The 22,779-nt window shown below is 40.1% G+C and overlaps 1 protein-coding gene across 3 annotated transcripts in view; it reads left to right on the forward strand.

The window, feature by feature from the left end:
* Nucleotides 1-22,779, forward strand: part of RAB31 (RAB31, member RAS oncogene family) — a 51,409-nt gene that overhangs the window by 21,993 nt on the left and 6,637 nt on the right. For all 3 annotated transcript variants that reach the window (XM_081014321.1, XM_081014323.1, XM_081014322.1), the window contains exons 3-6: nt 1,508-1,589; nt 9,031-9,102; nt 15,578-15,684; nt 17,063-17,172. In XM_081014321.1, coding sequence (XP_080870447.1) covers nt 1,508-1,589; nt 9,031-9,102; nt 15,578-15,684; nt 17,063-17,172 — 371 coding nt within the window. The remainder of the gene's footprint in view (nt 1-1,507; nt 1,590-9,030; nt 9,103-15,577; nt 15,685-17,062; nt 17,173-22,779) is intronic.

The raw sequence follows: 22,779 nt of genomic DNA on the forward strand, positions 1-22,779 counted from the left end.
GACCTCTCTCACAACATGGTGTTAAATAGCTCTTTTATTTAGGTTTGTATATTAAGCTTTGGTTTTAATAGCATCTACATGAGGAACATCTGAACCCAAATTATGATATTTAAAATTTACTTGCTGACAGTTCCTAGGCGTGTATCTGCTTCCAAAGATTTTATAATTCATCACATCGCCTTGGCTTTTAACAAGACAGGATAGCACAGTGTAAGTGCATGGCATGTAATTCATCTTCATTAATTTTTCCAAAACTTCAAAGCTTACCAACTATGCAATATATGATTTGAATTTAATGCATGCATGTTTATGTCTAGAGACAAATCTGCCAACTTGTGCTAAAAAGAAAACTTTGGAGGCTTAAAGAATGATTTTATCCTTTTGTCATGCCTGCCAGGAATTATTCTATCGTTGCCCAAGTCCCTCTGAGCCAAAATAGCACAGTGCTATGCTGGCAGAAAAAAAAACACATTGGCATAGTAGTACGCCTTGCACTACTCAGATGAGCAGCAGCATAAGAGATGTTGTTGTTGTTTAGTCGTGTCCGACTCTTCATGACCCCATGGACCAGAGCACGCCAGGCACTCCTGTCTTCCACTGCCTCCCGCAGTTTGGTCAGACTCATGTTTGTAGCTTCAAGAACACTGTCCAACCATCTCGTCCTCTGTCATACCCTTCTCCTTGTGCCCTCAATCTTTCCCAACATCAGGGTCTTTTCCAGGGAGTCTTCTCTTCTCATGAGGTGGCCAAAGTATTGGAGCCTCAGCTTCACGATCTGTCCTTCCAGTGAGCACTCAGGGCTAATTTCCTTAAGAATGGATGTGTTTGATCTTCTTGCAGTCCATGGGACTCTCAAGAGTCTCCTCCAGCACCATAATTCAAAAGCATCAATTCTTCGGCGATCAGCCGTCTTTATGGTCCAGCTCTCACTTCCATACATCACTACCGGGAAAACCATGGCTTTAACTATACGGACCTTTGTTGGCAAGGTGATGTCTCTGCTTTTTAGGATGCTGTCTAGGTTTACCATTGCCTTTCTCCCAAGGAGCAGGCGTCTTTTAATTTCGTGACTGCTGTCTCCATCTGCAGTGATCACAGAGCCCAAGAAAGTAAAATCTCTCACTGCCTCCATTTCTTCCCCTTCTATTTGCCAGGAGGTGATGGGCTCAGTGGCCATGATCTTTGTTTTTTTGATGTTGAGCTTCAGACCATATTTTGCGCTCTCCTCTTTCACCCTCATTAAAAGGTTCTTTAATTCCTCCTCACTTTCTGCCATCAAGGTTGTGTCATTTGCATATCTGAGGTTGCTGATATTTCTTCTGGCGATCTTAATATAGCAACTTCTGTAAATCTTTGATTGAACATCACTGGTACTTTTATTATCTAGCGGCAGTGTTTTTCATCTGTAGTATATGTACATACCTGGCCAGGTATTAAGAAATGATTTGTTGATAATATAAGAAGCTTATATCTAAGTATTGTACTGCTTTTTCTTACAACCTTTTAGTGCTTCTTTCATGACTAAAACTGTGCCTTGTGGGAATGAACTTCATAAATTTCTGATCTGGGATACAGCAGGGCAAGAACGGGTGAGTATCATTTACATGCTGTGCCTCTTTATTTTCACTAAAATATTGGGAAGTAGATATAATTGAAAATTACAATGTCAATGAGGTGTGGAGCACACACAAAAGAGTTAAGGTGCTATGGAGGCAGGGTCAATCATTTTTTAAAAATGTGATTGGCTGACCGGAAGTGGGGGTAACCTCCTTGCAACTTCCAGTTGTTAACAGGAAAGGCCTGTAAGGGCCAGGGCCACAATAACTGCAACGAACAAGAGACCAAAAAAGCAGCAGTTTCACGGGCCATTTACCTGTTTGTGCTTGTTGTTTTTCTATCCAATTAGTCAGGACCCTTATGAGAAGCACAAGGCAGTATTATCTGAAAAGAAAGCTTTTTCTTTTTAAATAATTTTACTGGGAGGATTATGAGGAACCCAGAGTGGTGAATTGACTTAGCTCAAGGGTGGCCTACAAAGGTTAGCCTACCTTCAGCCACCTGAATTATTTTTCTGGTTGTTTACTGACAACTCACACAGTTGCTGTCAATGACATCTGGTTAGACTAGCTATCAAAGAATTTGTGCTTAGTTTTTGCAAGACCTCCTGGACCCAGGAGCTACCGTACCCCTGCAAGTCATGGTGAAACTCAGGAGACAGCTTATCTTTTCTCAGGTCTAATAATTATTAGCACCTCACTCTTACTTCCTACTTCCATCACCCTCATTTCCCCAAATCTCTCTTTCTCTAAATAGCTTTTCCTCCTGGTGTGTTTAGGTCTCCACTGCATTTTTCCTGGTTTTCCTACCTTCAATCCATAAAAGGCAATCAGCTTGCCTAATAGTTTAGGTTTATGGTCCAGACAATGTATGTTTTTCTATGTTGTTACACCTGACTGTCTTGTTACTTTTATTTGTGTACTAACACTTAAAGTTGCAAAGCCATTTCACTCTGTCTGCCATTTTGTGTTAATAAGACTTTAATCACAGTAAATTGTGTTGGTTCTTGCTCATTCCCATAAGAGGAAATTACTGCATTTCTAAAGTAATTGTGTCCCTTGCAATATTCTGTGGCATGTGGTTGTCTCCAGTAAAGATTACTGAAGTGATTATTTCTTGAACATGCATGTAAGATACATTTCCATGTGTATAGAACAGGGGTCAGCAAACTTTTTCAGCAGGTGGCCGGTCCACTGCCCCTCAGACCTTGTGGGGGGCCGGACTATATTTTGGAGGAAAAAAATTATGTAAGAGCACCACGAGCCCCAGTGGATACTTACCTGTGTCTTGTGAGCAGCAGGGGCTAGCAGTGGTGGCGGCGGAGGGACGATGAGCGATGCGCCAAAGGGCTCTGGAGAGGGGCTGCTTAAAATGGCAGCCGCTTAAGTGCTGCTGCTACTGGAAAACACTGTTTAGCCCCATCCTCTGACTTCATCAAGTGTTGATCTTATATTATTATTATAATAATCTTATTGCTTACTCCATAAAATGTGCTGACTTACAATTGTAAATATCACTGCACCCTAAGGGTTAGGGTCTGCGTAGCTCATTTTCTTTTTTAAAAAATGAGACCTGATATTCACTGGATCCTGATGGAGGACATTCCTTTGATAGGGATGACACCTCCTACTGGTGGTGATAGGCAGGGTCCTGTCTTTTCCCACCTTTCCAGGGGGAGGAACCAGTCTTCTCTTCCCAGACTGACCCTGTCTGGTTGGTATAGATTGGGTCCACCAGCGCTCTATAGAGATTTGTCTTCCTTTCTTTTCTTCACAGATTTCTTCAGGGGTGTTTTTGTCATTCCCCAAATTAAATCACAGATAAAGAATGAAAAATGATTTTTATAAGAGCTGAACACCATTCAGTTTTTGTATATTTTGCTATATAGCAGGGGTAACCAAGGTGGTCCTGGCCACATAATCTGTTGCAGTTCACAACATCTGGATGGCAACATGTTGGCTACTCCTGACGTAGGGCTTCACCTAAAAATTATATTACGGTACTCCTTGATACTGATAACTAAGTGTTCCTGTGAGGAGAAACAGGTAAATACAGAACTTACTTAGGCCAATATATTATTATTGTGATTAAGCTACTCAGTTGAACTAAATCAGTAAATACACTGAGGATCACGCTGACATTACTTTAGTCTTTACTTTAGTCTTTATGCTTTATAAACTTTTTTCCTTTGGAGATGCAAAGGAAGTTGAATGGATAAATCAAATAGTATTGAAGAGACTGGTGTATATTGTCAAGTATTCATTCTCTCTCTCTTACTTATTTTAATAAAACCTATTTCCAAGTAAGTGTTTCATAAGTTTAACCATTTGCTTTTTTACTCAGAAGTAACTCCCGCTGAATTCAGTGGAACTTATAGGACTAAAAAGTTGTAGTTCCTAAGTTTCTCTGGAACTAAAGTTCCTATCTGTTACTGTTTTATAGAAAGAATGTATTTAATCTGTTTTTTTTAGTGTGGATTAATATTTTCCACACAGTTTTCACCAGCTGGGAATGTTAGCTATTTCCTACCCCCCCCCCCCCCCGCACCTCTCTTATGAACCAAGCAGCTTTTCTTTCATGATAATGTGCTTGACATTTTTAGTTTTTTGAAAACAGACTTTAAATTCATAAACCAATTCTTCTCCATGCTGCTATTACGTTTCTAACCTCTAGTTTTCCCAACATAGAGATGTGGATTCAAGTGTGCCTTTCTGTACATGGAAGGTGTCTGTTGCTGACACTAGGAGTGCTTTACATCTCCTGCTAGAGCATTGTGAGATAAAATGGAACTAAGTCTTCAGTTCTAGGTGCAACTCCCACTGAATCTCTGTGGATTTACTTCTGAGTAGACATGTGTGGAATTGTGCTGCAAATTCCAAATATGTTCTTCAATTTGCACAAGTAAAAGCGTAAAAATTGCTAAAAGGTGGTTTGTGAAATACTGCTTGCAGCTATTTTGCTTTTGCTCATAGCTTTTTGGATCTGCATAGTCCATGCCTTATAAAAAAATTCTAGTATTGCCCACAGGAGGGGTCTCTAGACAAAAAGTTGCACAAGTAATTCTTTGATGTCTCTTTAGAGTAGAATAATTGTAGTTCATATTTTGAAGTTCATCCACACAAACTCGAGCACAACAAATGTATTATATACCCAGACTATTGTAACCCTTTGTTTACTTGTAATTTTGTCCCTTTCTATCTTGGAATAAATATGCACTTTTCCTACTACATGTCTCTTGTTTTTCTTTGATGCTTGATAAACACTGAATCTACATGATTACATCCATAGACCTTTATTAATTCTTAAGAGGGTCTCTTCTCCAGAGAGTAGTTGGAAGTGGGGAGGCAGAAAAAGGTTCACCTTTCCTTCCACTCTGCAGTTTTAATCTGAAATCTTAGGCACAGTACTGCACCCAGAGCTCAGAAACTGCTCGCACTAATGAAATTCCCTGTCGCAAAATTCACCTGGAACAATGGGAGTTTCAAACATTGACAGAAATACTTTCAAGGCTTATTCATAGAGGTCTGTTCTTGAAATGTGACTGGTAAGTAGTGGAAAGTAAAGTGCTTTTAAATAATTCACTGTTCCTTTAAGAGCAATCATCCTCTTGAAAGCTATGGTAAAACCTGTATTGATTTGTTCTTCCCTCTGATGCACAAATCCAGTAGTAGAGTCCTTGTGAGAAAAAAATCATAGACAACCAATGAACATCCCTGCTGCATAGGCAAGTTCTGCTTTGTGCAGTATGTAGGTTGATGGAAATGTATGAAATGGTCACTGTGCCTGGGCCCATCTACAGCTATGGGCTTGTTGGTTCCTAACAACTGAAGCTTGTTCATTTTGGTATATTAATTCATTACTGCTTTCAGGATCCATTTCTTTTTAATCACACTTCGTAAAACAGATTCTCTTACTTCCCTGGGACCCACATAAATCCAACATCTTTTCTATCCATTTTATGCATCTTTGCAGGTTCTCAAACTCAACTCGACCTACACAACTCACTAGTGTTTAAGGTACCCCAGGACTATTTATGGAGCAAGTTTGTTTATTTCATATATACTACTTGATTGTAAAAAACCCCCCAAAGCTGTTTACAAAAGGGATAAAACAATAATATCAGTAGAAGAAACAATGAAAACATTCAAAAAATCAAAACCAATAATAAACTAAAAGCATATCGGTTGAGTAGTATGAGAGTTAACTGCAATAACAAAAGTAGGCACAGCTCCTTCCTCCAGCTTGGAAGACATTGCTACACCCTTCATTTACCTGATACTCTCTGCTTTGTGGGAGGGAGGGCACAATAAGATGAAGGGAAAGTTGGCATTCAAGCCAAGCCAGCCTTCCATGCCTGTTTGAATAGTTGTGTGATAGAGACAACTGGATTCTAAGTCTATGAAGTATGATTGGTCTCTTCTCTTGCTATCTTTTTGTCAGTTACTAAATACTGTTTTATTTTGGCAGGCCTTTGTTGTATGTGGCAGATCTTGTTTTTATGATTGGCTTTAGCTACTGATCCTGTCTCCTTGGCTAATTGTTTGTTTAATTTCTTTTTATATTTATCCAGACATTTATATTCCGCTATTCCGCTGTAAAAGCACCAGTCAGATTACAACATGTAAAATTATAATTTAATAAAAACAACACTATAAAACAATCAAAGCTAGCTGCTTTTCACATGAGCAACTATAGGGATGTAAGGCTTGTGGAATGGTAAGAGATTTGGACAAGTAATCTCTGGTTTTCTACTTCTCAAATAAAAAGGGATGGCAAAGCAATCAAAGATGATCAAAATGCATAATAGGGAACAAAGAAAACTTTGGGGTGACTTGGAGGAGGTAACCTTTACTATGCCAGCAGCAGCTGCAGCCATTTTAAAAAATGCTTTCTAAAAGTGTACAAAAGAAACAAGCAGTCCAAGTCATTTGAAAAGCATTCTGCAGCAAAAAGCCCTACCAGTTCAGACTACAGACTGTGGAAAAGTTTACGACATTAGAGGATTTCATCCAGCTATAGGAGCACAGTGCTGGAAGTGTATATTTTTGCTATCATATTTTATACCCAGATGGAACAAGAAGCAGACCAGTTTTTCTTAGGCTGCCCATTTTGTAAAGACGATGATCTTCCCTGGAGAATAAACTTAACTATTTATGAGACAACATTAATTTTAAAGTAGTTTGAGGAGCCGATGTCACACCTCTTTCAGAGGAGACCTGTAACAGTCCCCTATCTGAACCTGCATAAGGCAGAAACCATTTCACATAGACCAGAGGCTTTCCTCCACTCCGTTGAATGTTGTGCCACACAAACAAGCTACAAAGAGGAGCAGTTTGTGTTCACTGTGCTTTTCAGGATTGGCTAACCTGTTTCACCTCAGATGCTCAGCTCCTATTAGACCCAGCCAGTATTGCCAATACAATGGACATTGTAGTCCAACAACAGCTGGAAAGACACAGGTTAATCACCCTGGTGAATGCCTTACTACGTTATACCTGGATTATCGCCTCAGTCATGGAGTAGTAGCCAGAATGGTACTACTGACAACATGGAAGAAACTGAAGGAAAGTTTCAAGACTGGTCTAGTAAAAAGAGATCCTATGCACACTTCACCACTGGCATCCAGAAATGCCTTATTTAATTCCAAATGGCTAATCATGGAGATCAAGAACTTTGAGAAACCTTATACTATATTGGATCAGCATTCCATTGCTTCGGAGATGACTAGAAAGAACTTTGCTGACCGTGAACAAATGGGTGAATTGGAAGACTTATTCCAGACCTTATGGTCTAACCAGATGGTTTGAGCAAATCTTACCCTGTAACTACTGCAGAAGAAATAGATCAGCACAACAGAAGGAACTAATCACTGCCCAGTAGACCTTGTGAAAGGCTAGCAGCTGACCTTTGTCAACTGAGAGACTGATATTATTTGGATGTCATGGGCCATTTCAGTGGCCTGTACTTGATATTACCAGCTGCATCATCATTGTTGCACAACTGAAGAATTAATATTTTTGGTTGCTTTGGGATATACCTGAGTGAAGCCAATGCTATTCTAGTTTTGTTTGAGAGAAACAGAATTTTTGACCCGGTTTCAACTAGTGTATCCTCAGAGTTTGTAATAGGCCTGTAATAAGACTTGTCCTGGGCACAGGGCAGTATTATGGATTTCCAGTACCTATATGCTACTGGACTAAGGGTTTCGGAGAAAAGTAATACACAGTTTTCTTGGATTTAAAAAAGAAGAGGAACGTTTTTATTCAACCTTCCATATTCTTTTATAATTGTAAAGCCAACAGAGCAAAAATCTGAATTCTTTTTTCATAGGGTGTATAGTTCTTCAAAGGCATGCTGTGAAAACAGCCATGCTTTTGAAAAGCACATGCCTTAATACATGTTTTTCATTATCCACAGGGTGCCAGATATTACTGTGTTAATAAAACAGCCATTGTGAGGAAATACAGTATTTTTTTTTCTTTCAAAGGAGAGTTTCTAATGAGAAGTCACATGAAATCATATGCATTCCCGCTGGATTAAATCTCAGATGCCTAGCATTCCAGAAAATTAGCTACATTTCTTTTGCAAACTTGAAACTAATCACCCAAAGTTGGAAGACTTAATTTTAATGTTTGCTCAGACATCATAGTAAGAAAAGGAATGAAGAAACAAAGCTCCAAATATTCTTCCTGCCCCATTCCAGTTCCTTGCCTACCTGAGCCCATGATGTTGGAATGGAATTCTTTAGCTTGCTCCAAACAGCTTGAAAATTAATTCTGTGTCTGCTAGAGCTTCAGGGCAAGAATCCAGTTGCCCCTTCTACTGCTGCTGTTCTAGGTATCTGCTAATGGGAGAGGAAGGAAGACAATCTGGAGGGGACAAAATGTTTTATGACGAGGAGGCCACACAGACAGGATGTAAAACAAGTCCTTCAATATAAAGCAGCTCACTCTGCAAGCCAGAGAGTCAATACACTTCCCCCTTCCCATCCCAGTCTCATAGTCCTGAAGATACCAGGAGCAGGCTCTGCAGCAGGTTAATAGACAGCAGTCATGCACTGGAGAAGATGGTGTGCCACCTAGCCACTCATTTGACTGATTTATGCTGGTTCTTGTCAGGATCCAGACATGAATGCTCTTCCCTAGCTTCTGGAACAAGTCACTGGCTTATTGTTTCTTGCCACTTGAGCAAACTGGAGTTGACCTGGTACAGAATGTTCCTGTAGTTTTTTTTAACTATTTCACAGAACTTTGGTTGGCCTGTACCAGAGTATGTGCATTCATTATTCTAGCTTAGTAGATTTAAAACACTGTATTTTTATGTGATTTTAATAACAACACATTAATGCAACAGTGAGTCACAAGGCATACTGATTAAAGAAGCTAGAGCAATCATAGTGTCTTTTGTTGACTTACCAATATGCAAGAACTTTAACTACTTTTTTCTTCTGTTTCTGTGTTCATTTTTTAATAGTTCCATTCATTGGCACCAATGTATTACCGTGGGTCAGCAGCAGCTGTTATAGTATATGATATCACCAAGCAGGTAAGCTTTCAAATCTCAGTTGTTCCATCAGGGGCGGACCTTGGTTCTTCAGATTTCAGTGGTGTGAGGCACCCCCCCGCCCACATTACATTCTGCTCAATTCACTACCTCATAGTTGTGATACCCTGTGACACCTCCTGGGCTCAGCGCCCAGTGTGGCGGAACTGGTTGCGGTGCCCTAAACCTGCCTCTGGTTCCATCACTGGTATGTAGGTTACTCAGCAATTCACTTTCAAGTGGTCATAGTGTGAGTGTTCCCTGTGCCTTCTGCTAATATTATACTGTGTTCGCTTAGTCTTGCAAGTTGGTAGTATTTTCCTTAGTTCAGTGATCGCCAAACTTGGCCCTCCAGCTGTTTTGGGACTATAACTCCCATCATGCCTAGCTAACAGAACCAGGCATGATGGGAATTGTAGTCCCAAAACAGCTGGAGGGCCAAGTTTGGCCATCACTGCCTTAGTTAGTCAATGTGTTCCTGCATTCTGGATATGACTTCCAGATGTTTTTAACTACAGTTTCCATCAGCCTCAGCCAGCATTGCCAGTGGTCGGGAATGGTACTTGTGTTCCCAGGCTCTACAGCCCTCCAACATCCCAAATTTATAATTAAGAACCAAACAAGACACAATACTTCTGGGTGAAATAAGGCCACAACTTTATAGATTACAGATGTAAGAGGTTTGACATAGGTATTGGGTATAACTACCAGCCCATGTGCTGGCAGTATTACCAAAGGGGTCAGCCCTGAGGCAGAGAGGACCTATGACTTACATCAAATAGGATTGTCTCCATGGGATCGCCATCTTAAGGGGTGCTGTTGCCATTGCCCCTGCCTGAGCGTCTAGACAGAACCAGAACTCTTTACCAGGATACCCACTTTTCTTGGAGGGGCAGGCCAAGGCCTACAACCTTCCCTCCAACCAAGACTAAGGCCAACCCAATGTCAAACCACCAAAGTTGTGACAGTTGCTATGAGGTAGGCATAACCTTCAGACTGAGCCAATTTGTTTGAAGGAAAATCCCCACCCAACCTTGAATACGGCAACCAACGATGTCCATAGCAAGGTAAAGTAGATAAACAACAGTAGACTAAAACAAGGGAAGGATGGGCGTGAGATCCGACAAGGAACTGTGTATGGATCAGGTGGCGGGACTCTTTAAATAGTCAGAGGCAGACCCAAGTGAAGCCTGCTGGCTCAGTTGAGCCCACCCTCTGGAGAAAGCCTGTCTCTTGGCCTGCTAGCCATTGGCCAATTTGGCTGGCAAGCCTCCCAGCTGGTGAGGAAGACCATTTAGGCTCCCCAACCCCACCCCGGTCAGAAAACCTCCATTAAGAGCACTGCCACATTGTATTGTGTAGGGGGAAGTGGTGGCCGGTTCACAACACCTCCACACCCATAAGTAAGGTAAGCAGACATGTAGCTCTAAACAGCTGGAGGGCATCAGGCTAGAGAAGGCTGGTGTATTCAGTGGGGCTTACTCCTCACACTGACATTCCCATACCTGCAGTGGTATAGGAAAATTAGTACCTAAAAATATGGCATATTTTCTAAAAATACAGAAATATATACATTTTATTTTGTGCAATTTGTATTTGCTTGGATATTTTTATTTATTATTATTTTTTAATAATATTTATTCATTTTCAACCGTTTAAACACAACAAAATAGACAAGACACACACAAAAAAAGCATAACAAAATAAGACACAAACCATTTAACATACAAAACAATTTCAATATCTTATCTTTCATTCCCTTATTTCCACGACCTCCTCACACCTCCCTTTTTGTATTCCACTTCTATTAATTGTTTCAGCAATTCCTTTCCATCTTCCTCTGTTTCTATCCTATAATTATCTTAACATATTTTGACCTTATTTTTCCCTTTAATACTCTATTAATCTATTTATACTTAATTCCTTATAGCATTTCTACTAGAGCCATATAACTTCATTCCAACATTTTTCTTACATTCATTATTTTTACAATATTTCTATAAATAGTCCTAAACTTTTTCCAGTCTTCTTCCACCGACTCTTCTCCCTGGTCTCGGATTTCTGCCAGTCGTTTCCGCCAATTCCATATAGTCCATCAACTTCATCTGCCATTCTTCCCGAATAGATAAATCTTGTGTCTTCCAGTACTTCACAATGAATATTCTTGCTGCTATTGTGGCATACATGGAAAAAGTTCTATTCTTCTTTAACACCAATTGGCCGACCATGCCCAGGAGAAAGGCCTCTGGCTTCTTCAAGAGGGTATATTTAAATGCCTTTTTCATTTCGTTATAAATCCTCTCCCAAAGTGTCTTAATCCTTGGGCATGTCCACCAAAAGTGAACTCTAATCCTCAAATTCGTCTGTTTTTCTTTAAGTTCAGCCATAGCAAGCGTCAACTTATGTTCATCAAATTGCCTCTGTAGGGCTGGGGCTCTCTTTCTCTTTCTCTCCAGTTGTGTTATTTTACATTCAGCAATAACAGCTTTTTCCCTGGCTTCCTCCGTGGTTTGCCGTGTCAAAGTAGGTTCCTGTATCAATTTCTGGGTGGTTTCTGTATTGGTATTATTTATACTTTCTGTATTTAGGTTGATTTTAGTAATTGAAACATCCATTTTCGCATTTATCATGTCCATTTTCCTGTTAAGCTGATCCAATGAGTCATTTATCTTATAAAATGCAGCCACTAAAGCCTCTTCTGTCGACATTCTTCTTGGTTTTAAATATGCTGGTACAAAGGCAGCAACAGAAGGCATGGGGGGGCCTGATGATGAACCTCTTCTGGATTGTTGCCAAGTCCTCCCAGACCTTAATGTTTTGTCAGCAGTTGACTGGTCTGTTTTTCCTCTTCCATTTACCATAACACTTAAAAGATTCAAGGTCAGTCCCAGAGTCTCACGGTTTTTAACTTGCAGCTGGAAATTCCCCTATCCCAGCTCTTGTAAAACAACCGGTTTCAAAAGCTTCCACTAGGGGGAAACTGTTTCTATTTGTAATAGTCAATAGTATCCTCTTTTCAACAATCCAAAATTAGTTTCAAATTTGTTTCAATTTTCAGTTACTTTTACTCCTTTTTAAAGCAGCCGGAGACAGTAGAAACAATGTATTTCTCTTGTTTAACTAGCTGTCAATGAACGTTCTAAACGCTGTCAATGAACATTCCAAAAGACGTCAGTCCTACTAGCAGCCCGTTTCCAGGGTCAGAGCGGCGGTGTTTTAAGTCTCTTCACTCTCTCCCACAGGCATAATCAATCCATAACTTCCCCCTCTCTTCTCCTGCCTCCAAGAGGGGGTTTAATATTCTTTATTGATGGAAATTTAATCTTTTACAAAAGACTTTCCAGGACTCCAGCTTGCAACTTCATTGCCTCAGTCTATTTACAAAAAGGGAAGGCGGACTTCCTGTTTTGAACCTCCCCGTTGCGATACCAAATTAAACATTTAGAAATCCAATTCTTCCGTTTCAGATCTACTCACGAGTAATTACTTTAAAGTCAAATTGTCCACAGGAAAAGGTCAGCGCTCTCCGGCAACAGCTATGCGCTTCGCTCCGTGGAAGAAGCAGACAATTCGATGCACCGCGCCACTCACCCCACGTCGCTCCAGAGCCCCAAAAACCGGGGTTCCCCGCGAGTGGGGGAGGCGCAAAAGGTGCCCGCCGAATCCCACGCTCACAGGCTTCTCCCGCCTGTGATTTTAATGGGTCTCCGCCTTCGCCGTGGCGGCCAGACCCAGATTCCCACGGAGCAGATTCCTCCCGGTCAGAGGAATTCCGCCATTGCCGGAGGCACCTCCCCGGAAGTTTGCTCGGATATTTTTAAACTGTTCCAAAACAGTTCAGCTAAGTAAATGAAGTAATAACAAAATTGGCTCCATATTTATAGCTGAAATTAAAATTACGTAACAACAAGTATTTGGTTTTTGACACATTACTGAAATTGGGAAGTCAGTGTGGTCAGGACGTTCTCTGCTACAACATACAAATGGAAAGCTGCACATTTTCAAGGCCAAATTATGTATTTGTATTTTAGTAAGAAACCCATCTGCTAGTGCTGTGTAACAGGAAAGGCATTAATGAGTGAATATAATAGCTTGCCTGCAGTTTACATATTTAGCAAATTGAATTACATATTTGATTTTAGCTCAGAAGTGTTGGCACAATTAATTGGTATATTAGCAAAATTATTTATCAAGGGCTAACACCTTCCTGCGTAGTGGTAGTGAACTTGAATGAAGTGTTGGGGAGCTATGGAGGAAAGATAATGCACTCAATGCAAATAAAAAATCCCATTAATTTCATACTAAATGGATATTTACCTTTAAACTAAACAACGGTGATTACAAAGGCCATAATCTAGTATGGTGCCTTAGGGGTGCATAAATTGACTTGTCAGACATTTATTACCAGAAACGACAAATCCCAAGCTCTCTTGTCTTGCTGTTCTCCTACTTTCTCACTCTGAGGAGTAAGTAACATCTAATCCAGGTGGTACAATGATTTTCAATAACAGTGTCTTCATTCATATATATATATATATAGAGAGAGAGAGAGTTTTCTTGGTTCACAAAGGTATGCACAATGTCTCTTTTTTCAAGTTACATTTTCCATAGGTCAGTTTCATTTGTTGAGACATTAGGGTTACATTAGGAAGAAAAAACGGGGGAAGAGGTGGAGGGGGCCATGGTGGGTGGGGGTGGGGTCGGGAGGCGATATTTCTGTTTTGCTTAATGTATGTGTGGGGTTTTTTGTCAGTGTCATTTGTGCAGCTTCACTTTGCTATTCTCTTGTGTTCTTTGGTGAGAGAAATTGTGGTTGGCCTAGGGTGCGGTTGCTTGTGTTTGATTGGCTGTGTTGAACTTTGTTTTCGTGTGTGAGTGGGGTCAGTGGGAATTTTTAAATCAGATTAGCCATATTGATTCATATGCTGTTGGTGGATTCTTGTCATTGTCTTGTTGGGCTGTGTATGTGATGAAGGGTATCGTCTTCTATTTGTCCCCGTGTCAGTTTCAGTTTATCTGTTATTTTTTCTAGTAGGGCTGTTTCCCATACTATTTGGTACCATTGGTCCATGCTTACTCTTGACAGGTCTCTTCAGTGTCTTGCTATGATGTTTCTGGTTTCTGGTAGATGGGTTACGAGTTCTTTGTGATATGAGTGGGCATTATTGTCTTGGAATATGTTTAGGTGTCTTCCTATATTGACTCTATTGGCTTTTTCATCCTTGGAAAGGGTAGAACATGACACCAGAGATATTGCATTCAAATAAATGGTATGGTAGATAATTGATTTCTCTCCATGGGGGAAGAGTCATGCATACCCAGATCAGGTTGTTTAAAAGGCCAAGAACTTTATGCGTCCACTAAAATACGTAACCCCCAATTTCACATGGTTTTGAGTCATTTTGACGCAGACTGGTTTTGCATCTTCCCAAGCTTCCAAAGGCCTCCTGGGCAAACAGAATTAGTCATAGAGCTGTAGACTATGATCAAAATATGTTTGAAAATTAAAATGAATAGTTTTACAAAGAAGGATTAAATGGTATTAATAGCAAGGAATTCTCAGGAGAAAAAAATGAAAACCATGCTATTGCCAAAGAAGCAAGTATTTGTGTGCAGCACAGAAATATAAGAGCACCCATTTTTAAAAAAATTTTTAATTAAAGTTTAAATTATTGTATATTTAATTTTAAATATCCTATATTTGCTTGTTAATGTATTCATATTTGGCCTGATGTGGGTTATATTTTATTTTGCACGTGGAATTAGGAGGTAGAAAGACTGTACAGTGGTACCTCGGGTTAAGAACTTAATTCGTTCCCGAGGTCCGTTCTTAACCTGAAACTGTTCTTAACCTGAAGCACCACTTTAGCTAATGGGGCCTCCCACTGCTGCTGCGCTACCGCCGCACGATTTCTGTTCTCATCCTGAAGCAAAGTTCTTAACCGGAGGTACTATTTCTGGGTTAGCGGAGTCTGTAACCTGAAGCATCTGTAACCTAAAGCATCTGTAACCCGAGGTACCACTGTATTTCATAAATAGTTCCCCCTCAGACAACACTTGGTACTTAAGTATCAAATATACCAATGCCACAACAGTTCTGAATTATGCAATCCCAGTCCTTTAAAATTCACCAAAGCAGGGACTTGATTCCCCCCCCCCCGCATTCAGTTTCCATGTGTCTTTAAAGGGAGATTACTGAATTAACCATGCTTGTGTCCTTTATAACTGCTGCCACAAATAGGTACTTCTGTAATTAGGTGTGAGCAGATTGTTTGAGAAGCCACAATTGGACATACTGTTCTCTCAAAAGCTGGTTTAGTTAGATATAGGTTGACATCAGATGCAAGTTAAAGTTTATATTTGTTAAGGGCACTGATAATATCTTATCTAGTACTTTGGTATCCTTATGTCATTACAGGGTTCAGTATATTGATGCATTTAGCAACTTCCTGTTAATAGGCTCTTGTATTTAATTTAGGATTCATTTCATACACTGAAAAAATGGGTAAAAGAACTAAAAGAACATGGTCCTGAAAACATTGTAATGGCCATCGCTGGAAACAAATGTGATCTTTCTGATATTAGGTAAAGTATTGACCTTTTGTCTTCAAATTGCTTGTTCTTGCCTCTCCCCCCCCCTACAATATCCCTGTGATATTGAGTGGCATATATGCTTGATTGCACTGGCACAAAGTCATATCAAACCAATAAACAACATATATGGATTTCTGTTTTCCTTTTATCAGCCTTTTGGTCATAGATCCTAAGTGTTTGATATCAGATGGTTTTTCTCAGTATCATAGAGAAATTCCTCTTCACAGTTTATTCACTTGATGAAAATACCATTTTGTTAAGGCTGATATAAATAGTGCAAGTTTATTGGATGGGTTTAAAATTAATTGGAAAGTTTATTGGAATGGTTTAAAACAGCTCTGCTTTTCAATAAACATCGTTGTCCTCTTAAATACAGTGGCACCTTGAGTTAAGAACTTAATTCATTCTGGAGGTCCGTTCTTAACCTGAAACCGTTCTTAACCTGAGGTACCACTTTAGCTAATGGGGCCTTGCGCTGCCGCTGCACAATTTCTGTTCTTATCCTGAAGCAAAGTTCTTAACCCGAGGTACTATTTCTGTGTTAGTGAAGTCTGTAACCTGAAGCATCTGTAACCTGAGGTACCACTGTACGACGGGACGGGTAGGGCCCAGTGCCCCTGCCCCTATTGGCCTTGCAGACAAGGCCTACCCCAAATGGTGGGTCTGGCAATGCCAGAGGAGGCTGTGCCTGAGTGACAATCCCTTCCCCTGGCCCACAGGGAGATGGTGGATGCCATCCCCAGAACCAGCCGTGGCTGTACTTTCCAGACATGGATCTAAGCACTTTTGTCTTTGCCCCACCATTCCCTTGGAAAACTTGCTCTAAATGGGAGGGAATGAATCAATTCAGAGAAAACCCAATTGATGTTTGCTCCAATTCAGCTGTAAAGATGTGGTTTGCCAAGAGGAGGGGGAGAGGTAGGGCAAGCAAAAGTGTGGATGAACCCCAAGTGTCCTGTGGAAGCTATGCCCGTCCCTGTAAATTAGGGGTGGGGAACCTTCTTAGAACCATGGACCAGATCTGACAGGTAGGTGGGACTGCCCATCTGTCATTATGTTATCACATGATTGCCAAGTGGGTTACCCCACCCATCTGTCAAAATCCCTTAAGCAGCTGACTTGGGCAAGTGCAAGGGAGCTCTCTTTGCCTCATGCTGCTCCTTTAAACTCATGAAGTCAGAGGCTTAAAGGAGGAATGTGGGGAAGCTTGCAACGAGTAGCACAAGGAGGGGAGAAGTGTTTTCCATTGAGTAGAAACTGTTTTCCTTTCCTAGAGTAATGCAGGTTATGATAAGGAACACTTTAACTCAAGCAGCTACTTCCTATGTTTTTGGATTCACAGCAGTTTAATTTCAATTTTTAATTTTAGGGAGGTACCTATGAAAGATGCCAAAGAATATGGAGAGTCTATAGGTGCAATTGTTGTTGAAACGAGTGCCAAGCATGCAATTAACATTGAAGAACTCTTTCAAGGAATCAGTAAGTAAAGTCAGAATATTTGTGTCTGTAAAAAAGCAACAACTTCAAGTTGCTTAGTATTTTTATTTTTTTTACATATAGAATATTTTATTGATTTGCAGTAAAATAACCAATCATTTTCAACAAAACCTATATAATGTTACATACTTATATCATTAACATATAAAAATAAAAGTTGAGTAGGGACACTGTCAAATGACTGAATCATTCAATGCATTGTCAAGACTTCAGCTATCCATGACATAGGCTATCCATAAGTAAGCATGAGTAGCTGGAGGCCTTGTGAAAAACATTGCATTTCTCATTTCTGTTTTTATGGAATAACAATAAAGGTGTTAGCAGCTGTTTAGAAATAAAAATAATTTCAGAGAATATAGGTTTAGATAACTTTTGGAAAAAATGAGTGCATGTCTTTTTCTTTGGCAATCACTCGTAGCCAAGTAAGATTGTCTTCCATAAACACGGTTTTAACAGTGAGCCCGTAAGTGACTGTGGATGCCAATTCTGGATCCACAGTGGGGACATTGGTTTCTGGGCGGGAGTTGTTTCTCCCGTTCGTCCTGAGTTCTTCAAAGCCCATGACACCTTTGGTAAAGGCTGTTCTCCAGTTGGAGTGCTTGGAGGTCAGTGTTTCCCAGTTGTCAGTGTTTATACTACTTTTTTAAAAAAACATTTGCCATGAGGGAGTCGTTAAACCTCTTTTGTTGACCACCAGCATTATGCCTTCCATTTTTAAGTTAAGAACTTATGAGTTAAGTTTAACTTTGAACTTATGAGTGGATGTACAATACTCATAACAGGAGCATCATATACATTTACCATCGACATTAGTAACATCTGAAATATTTTTGAGAGTATTTGCCTGATTAAAACTATACCTGCATAATGAAGAGAATATATATTATAGCCCTATATTTCCTTAGTATTACAGAACTGACGTTCCAGATAAAGACCTAAGGGACTTGTGAAGGATTTGCAGCTGCTGCTGTTTTATGTCTAACTGTGCCACCACTAACTAAATAAATCCACCAATATTACATTATTTTTAGTCTGCTGCTGAGAAGAGATAATTCAATATGTGTGAGGAGCCTTATGGCTGTAATCCTTAATGACACTGATATAGCAACCAAAAATAGCTGCCTACATTTTTCTTCGGCTGAAGTATATGCTACTTATTTATTATTATATTTGATACATTTATATCTCCTATTTCCTTCAAGGACCTTCACAGTAATCCTAGGAGATAGGACAGGCTGAGAAAGAGTTGCTTGGCCAAGGCCACCCAGTGAGTTTAATGCTGAGCAGGGATTTGAAGCTGGATTCCCCATCTACTCTTAATCCATTGCAACATGCTAGCTGTTTCTTAGGAAGTTATATTTATTTTAATTTATCATAAACATTTGTATAGTTGCTGTGGTGATTGCTCCATTTTGCATAGACAAGCTTGGCCTGTCTTAACACAGCAGGCTCTGACAGGTAGAACTTGATAGCCAGCTAGCATGATTTCCCAGGCATAAGCAACCCCTCACACAAGCGGGTATGACATTGATTTTTCTAATTCTCATCCTCCTCTATCTCCTTTTTCCTATTCATTTATACTTTGGAAGAAGGACAAAAAGGAACTTATTCATCTGGAAGCTTCGGTCAGTTTAGGACATAAGCTCTAGCAGGTTAGATACAAGCAGTGGTGTGACTGAGCAACTCAGGGCTAGCTATTGTTAATTGAATTTATATTGTGCCCTTCCACCAAAGGAACCTGGGATGGTTATATTAAGGGGATGAAGCCTTCCTCTCCACTTCCATAACACATAGTTTCACCTCTTTACCTGTAGCTATTTGCTGTCCTTGTGCTCCCATGTGGTGCGCCACTACTCTCACTGTGGCACATTGTTTCCTGGTACATGGGTGTTTCCTTCTCAAAGGAGAGCAGTTGTAAGGCTAGCCTTTTTTTACCCTTCTACTCAGGTTTTAGAAAGGTAAATCTACTCAAAACTTTGAGTAGGGTTTTTGAGGGCTGAGTCACATGAATACTCTGCCACTAACATAAATGTTAGAAGCCTGATCTTTGCTATTGAAAACACCTCTGACATCCAGGAGACTTATACTGACTGGCAAAGAATGTGAAAAGGGATATGGCTAGTCTCCTAGGGGGCACGAGAATCAGTGGCAGATGCCGATGTCTGAAATTGGACAAGTCTGACAAGAAGACACTATCAATCAATATATGTCAGTGGGTATAGCTCATTCAGAAGCTGACTTAGAACAGAGCCATCTTATGCTCTGTTGGCATAAGTGGCTGCTGACTTGCATAGTAAAATATAATTTCATCTGCTTGTCTATTACAACTCTCTGTGATTCATTAAATTTGGCCTGATTATAGGAATTGCAGTCTTAAGACTGCAGCATTGCTGTACAGTATTCCCCTCCCTGCAACAGCTACCCATTGGGAAAGCTTCCCATAAAAGACATTTCAATATGGTTTCAAATAGAATTCCTTAAGGGGAAGGTGATTTTTGTTTGGATTTTATCCTAAAGTAATTCTGGCACTGATTAGAGCAGCTGCTTCGCATACCTTCCACTATGTGCCCACCTCCTCTGCCCAGATTATGAAGAATTCCTTTAGAAGTTTGTGACAATATGCTGCATGTTCATGCTTCCATAGCAAACAAAGGGTGACATATAAAAAGTGGACTTCACAAACAATAGAAGTTTAAACAAAGAGAAGCAAAACTGAGAAGATGCCATAATTTAGCACTATTTGACTATCAAAGCTCTCAGATTTGTAAGGGCAATAATATATGAAAAGAACATATAAGCCCGCTCTCCGCCCCCGCCCCCCGGAACAAGAGGCTACCACAGCTAATTTCATCTATGATTTCAGTGCAATATAGTACATTTGATCTGTCAGCTTGAAGTGTACTTTATTATGGAAAGATTAGACCTGAACTTCACTTATGATAAACTCAGCCCCAAATCTCCTTGATAGTGCAGAACATGACCTATTTGAGTGGTTTTTGAAGATGAGTGGTTTGGAGCAAGCAGCCTGTGTAACTTGTGTTTGGGTAGTAAATAAGCCTCTCCAAATCTTTAATCATTAAGCAGCCTAAATACTTAAGTAAAGCAGCGTAAATCTAATAAATCATAAGAATGCAGACCCATACTTGTCAATAACTACATTTATTTCATTTCATGGGTTCATAGTATGCTGATGCATCAACAAAAAGGGAGTGAATACAAATTAGCTAATTTAGTTAGAATACTTATATCTATAGCATAAATAAATGCTGCAGTTCTATATACTTCTGCCTAGTATATAGCCCTATCAAACTCAATAAATCTTACTACTAAGTAGATATGTATAGGATTGCTAAATTACATAAATTATATAATTGCTAAATTATACAGTATGCCTAAAACTATTGTCTATGTTAACAGCATGCTTCTTTGAAACCAACCAAATGTACCACAAAATAGGAACCAAAGTTGAACAAATCCTTGCTGTACAATAAATGGTACATTAGAATAATTTATGTAATTCAGCTACTGCCAAAGGAACTTATTTCTAAGTGGGAAAGAGCCTCCCATTATCAAAATCTCTGTTAGTGACTTACAGTGCAATCCTAACCATGCCTACTCAGAAGTAAGTCTAACTGAATTTGATGAACATTGAACAGTGCAACTGACAAAATCCCAGTTTATGGGATGTGACCTTTGGAAAGCTGCCCAGCAGGGAATGCTGCCCTCTGGTTGAAAAAGGCTCCCCACCCTGTGCTACAAATTGCAGCTGGGAACCTGTACAGTGGTGCCTCGCAAGACGAAAAGAATCCGTTCCGCGAGTCTCTTCGTCTTGCGGGTTTTTTCGTCTTGCGAAGCAAGCCCATTAGAGGTTTAGCGGCTTAGCGCTACAGTATTAGCGGCTTAGCCGGCTTAAAGATCAGCTGATAAGCAGCTTAAGGATCAGCTGATAAGCGGCTTAGCATCAGCTGTTAAGCGGCTTAAAGATCAGCTGATAAGCGGCTTAGCCATCAGCTGATAAGCGGCTTAGCATCAGCTGTTAAGCGGCTTAAAGATCAGTTGATAAGCGGCTTAGCATCAGCTGTTAAGCGGCTTAAAGATCAGCTGATAAGCGGCTTAGCCATCAGCTGATAAGCGGTTTAGCGGCTGGGAAAAAGGGGGGGGAAAGGAAAAAAACCCTGCAGGAACTCGCAAGACATTTTCGTCTTGCGGAGCAAGCACATAGGAAATTCGTTTTGCGAAGCACCTCCAAAACGGAAAACCCTTTCATCTAGCGGGTTTTCCGTCTTGCGAGGCATTCGTCTTGCGGGGCACCACTGTACATGCAAAACATGCACATTGATATTGAGCTGTGGCCCTTCTTAATTTAGGCCACTTAAATTATCAGCGTCTAGGATAGGTGCTGATTTAAAAGCCTTGGCTGGCATATGCAGTTAATGCATGCAGTTCTCTTTAATTTAATTGGAACTCAGAGTGTATAACAAGGACTATAATGCAGATCTACTGCTAGAGCTAAGCAGGTCTCGTATTGTAAGATGCTTGGATGAAAGAACGCCTATGAACCATATGCTAACTTGCTCAGAGCAATTCAGAAGAAGTGTGGCATGTACGTAAAATAAAATTGCCTGGCCGTCAAAGATTATGGTTCAAGTCTAAATATACGAGCATTCAGAGATAATTGCCCCAGGGTTGCATTGTTAATTATGACCATGACATTCTGTATAACATACCACAGTATTGCCTCCCACTGAAAGACCAAGAAAAAGTGGGGGTGCAAGGAGACATCTGAAGGCAGCCCTGTTTAGGCAAATTTTTAATGGGTGATGTTTAAAAATACATTAAAATCTTTGTTGGAAGCCACCCAGAGTGGCTGGGGAAACCCATTCAGATGGGTGGGGTATAAATAAATTATTATTATTATTATTATTATTATTAAGCACAATATTAGAGATTGTTTAAGATCTTTTCTGCTTACATAGAACCATAGAATTGTAGAGTTGGAAGAGACCCCAAGGACCATCCATTCCAACCTCCTGCAGTGCAGGAATCTGAACTAAAGCATACATGACAGATGGCTGTCCAACCTCTGTTTAAAAGCCTCCAAAGAAGGAGAGTCCATCACCTGCTGAGGGAGACAGTTCCACTCTTACTGTCAGAAAGTTCTTCCTGATTAGTCAGATTCTACTTATAAAGCTTGGCTTCTAGACCCTTGATAATTTTGGTCCCCCTCCTCTGCACATGGAGCTGGTCCTTCCTGTGCAAGGGTAGAATCTTACATTTGTCTATATTGAAGTTTATTTTGTTAGTTTTGACCCAGTTCTCCAATTGTTAACGTCATATTGAATCCTGATTCTGTCTTCTGCAGCATGGGCTACCCCTCCCAGTTTGGTGTCATCTGCAAATTTGATGGGCATCTTACATGATACAGACGTTCCAAAGGGTGCCTTAACTTGAAATTGCCATATGTTTCAGAGAATGAGTGAATTGGCAACTGCCTTAGTTTTTCTATTAAACCATTAAAAAAATCCTAGAACATGAAGCAAAAAATCTGGCAATATATTGTTACTTAGTTTATTGATCCTGAGTTCTTTA

The sequence above is a fragment of the Podarcis pityusensis genome (assembly GCF_964106645.2).
Source record: "Podarcis pityusensis genome assembly, chromosome: 7".
Lineage (NCBI taxonomy): Eukaryota > Metazoa > Chordata > Lepidosauria > Squamata > Lacertidae > Podarcis > Podarcis pityusensis.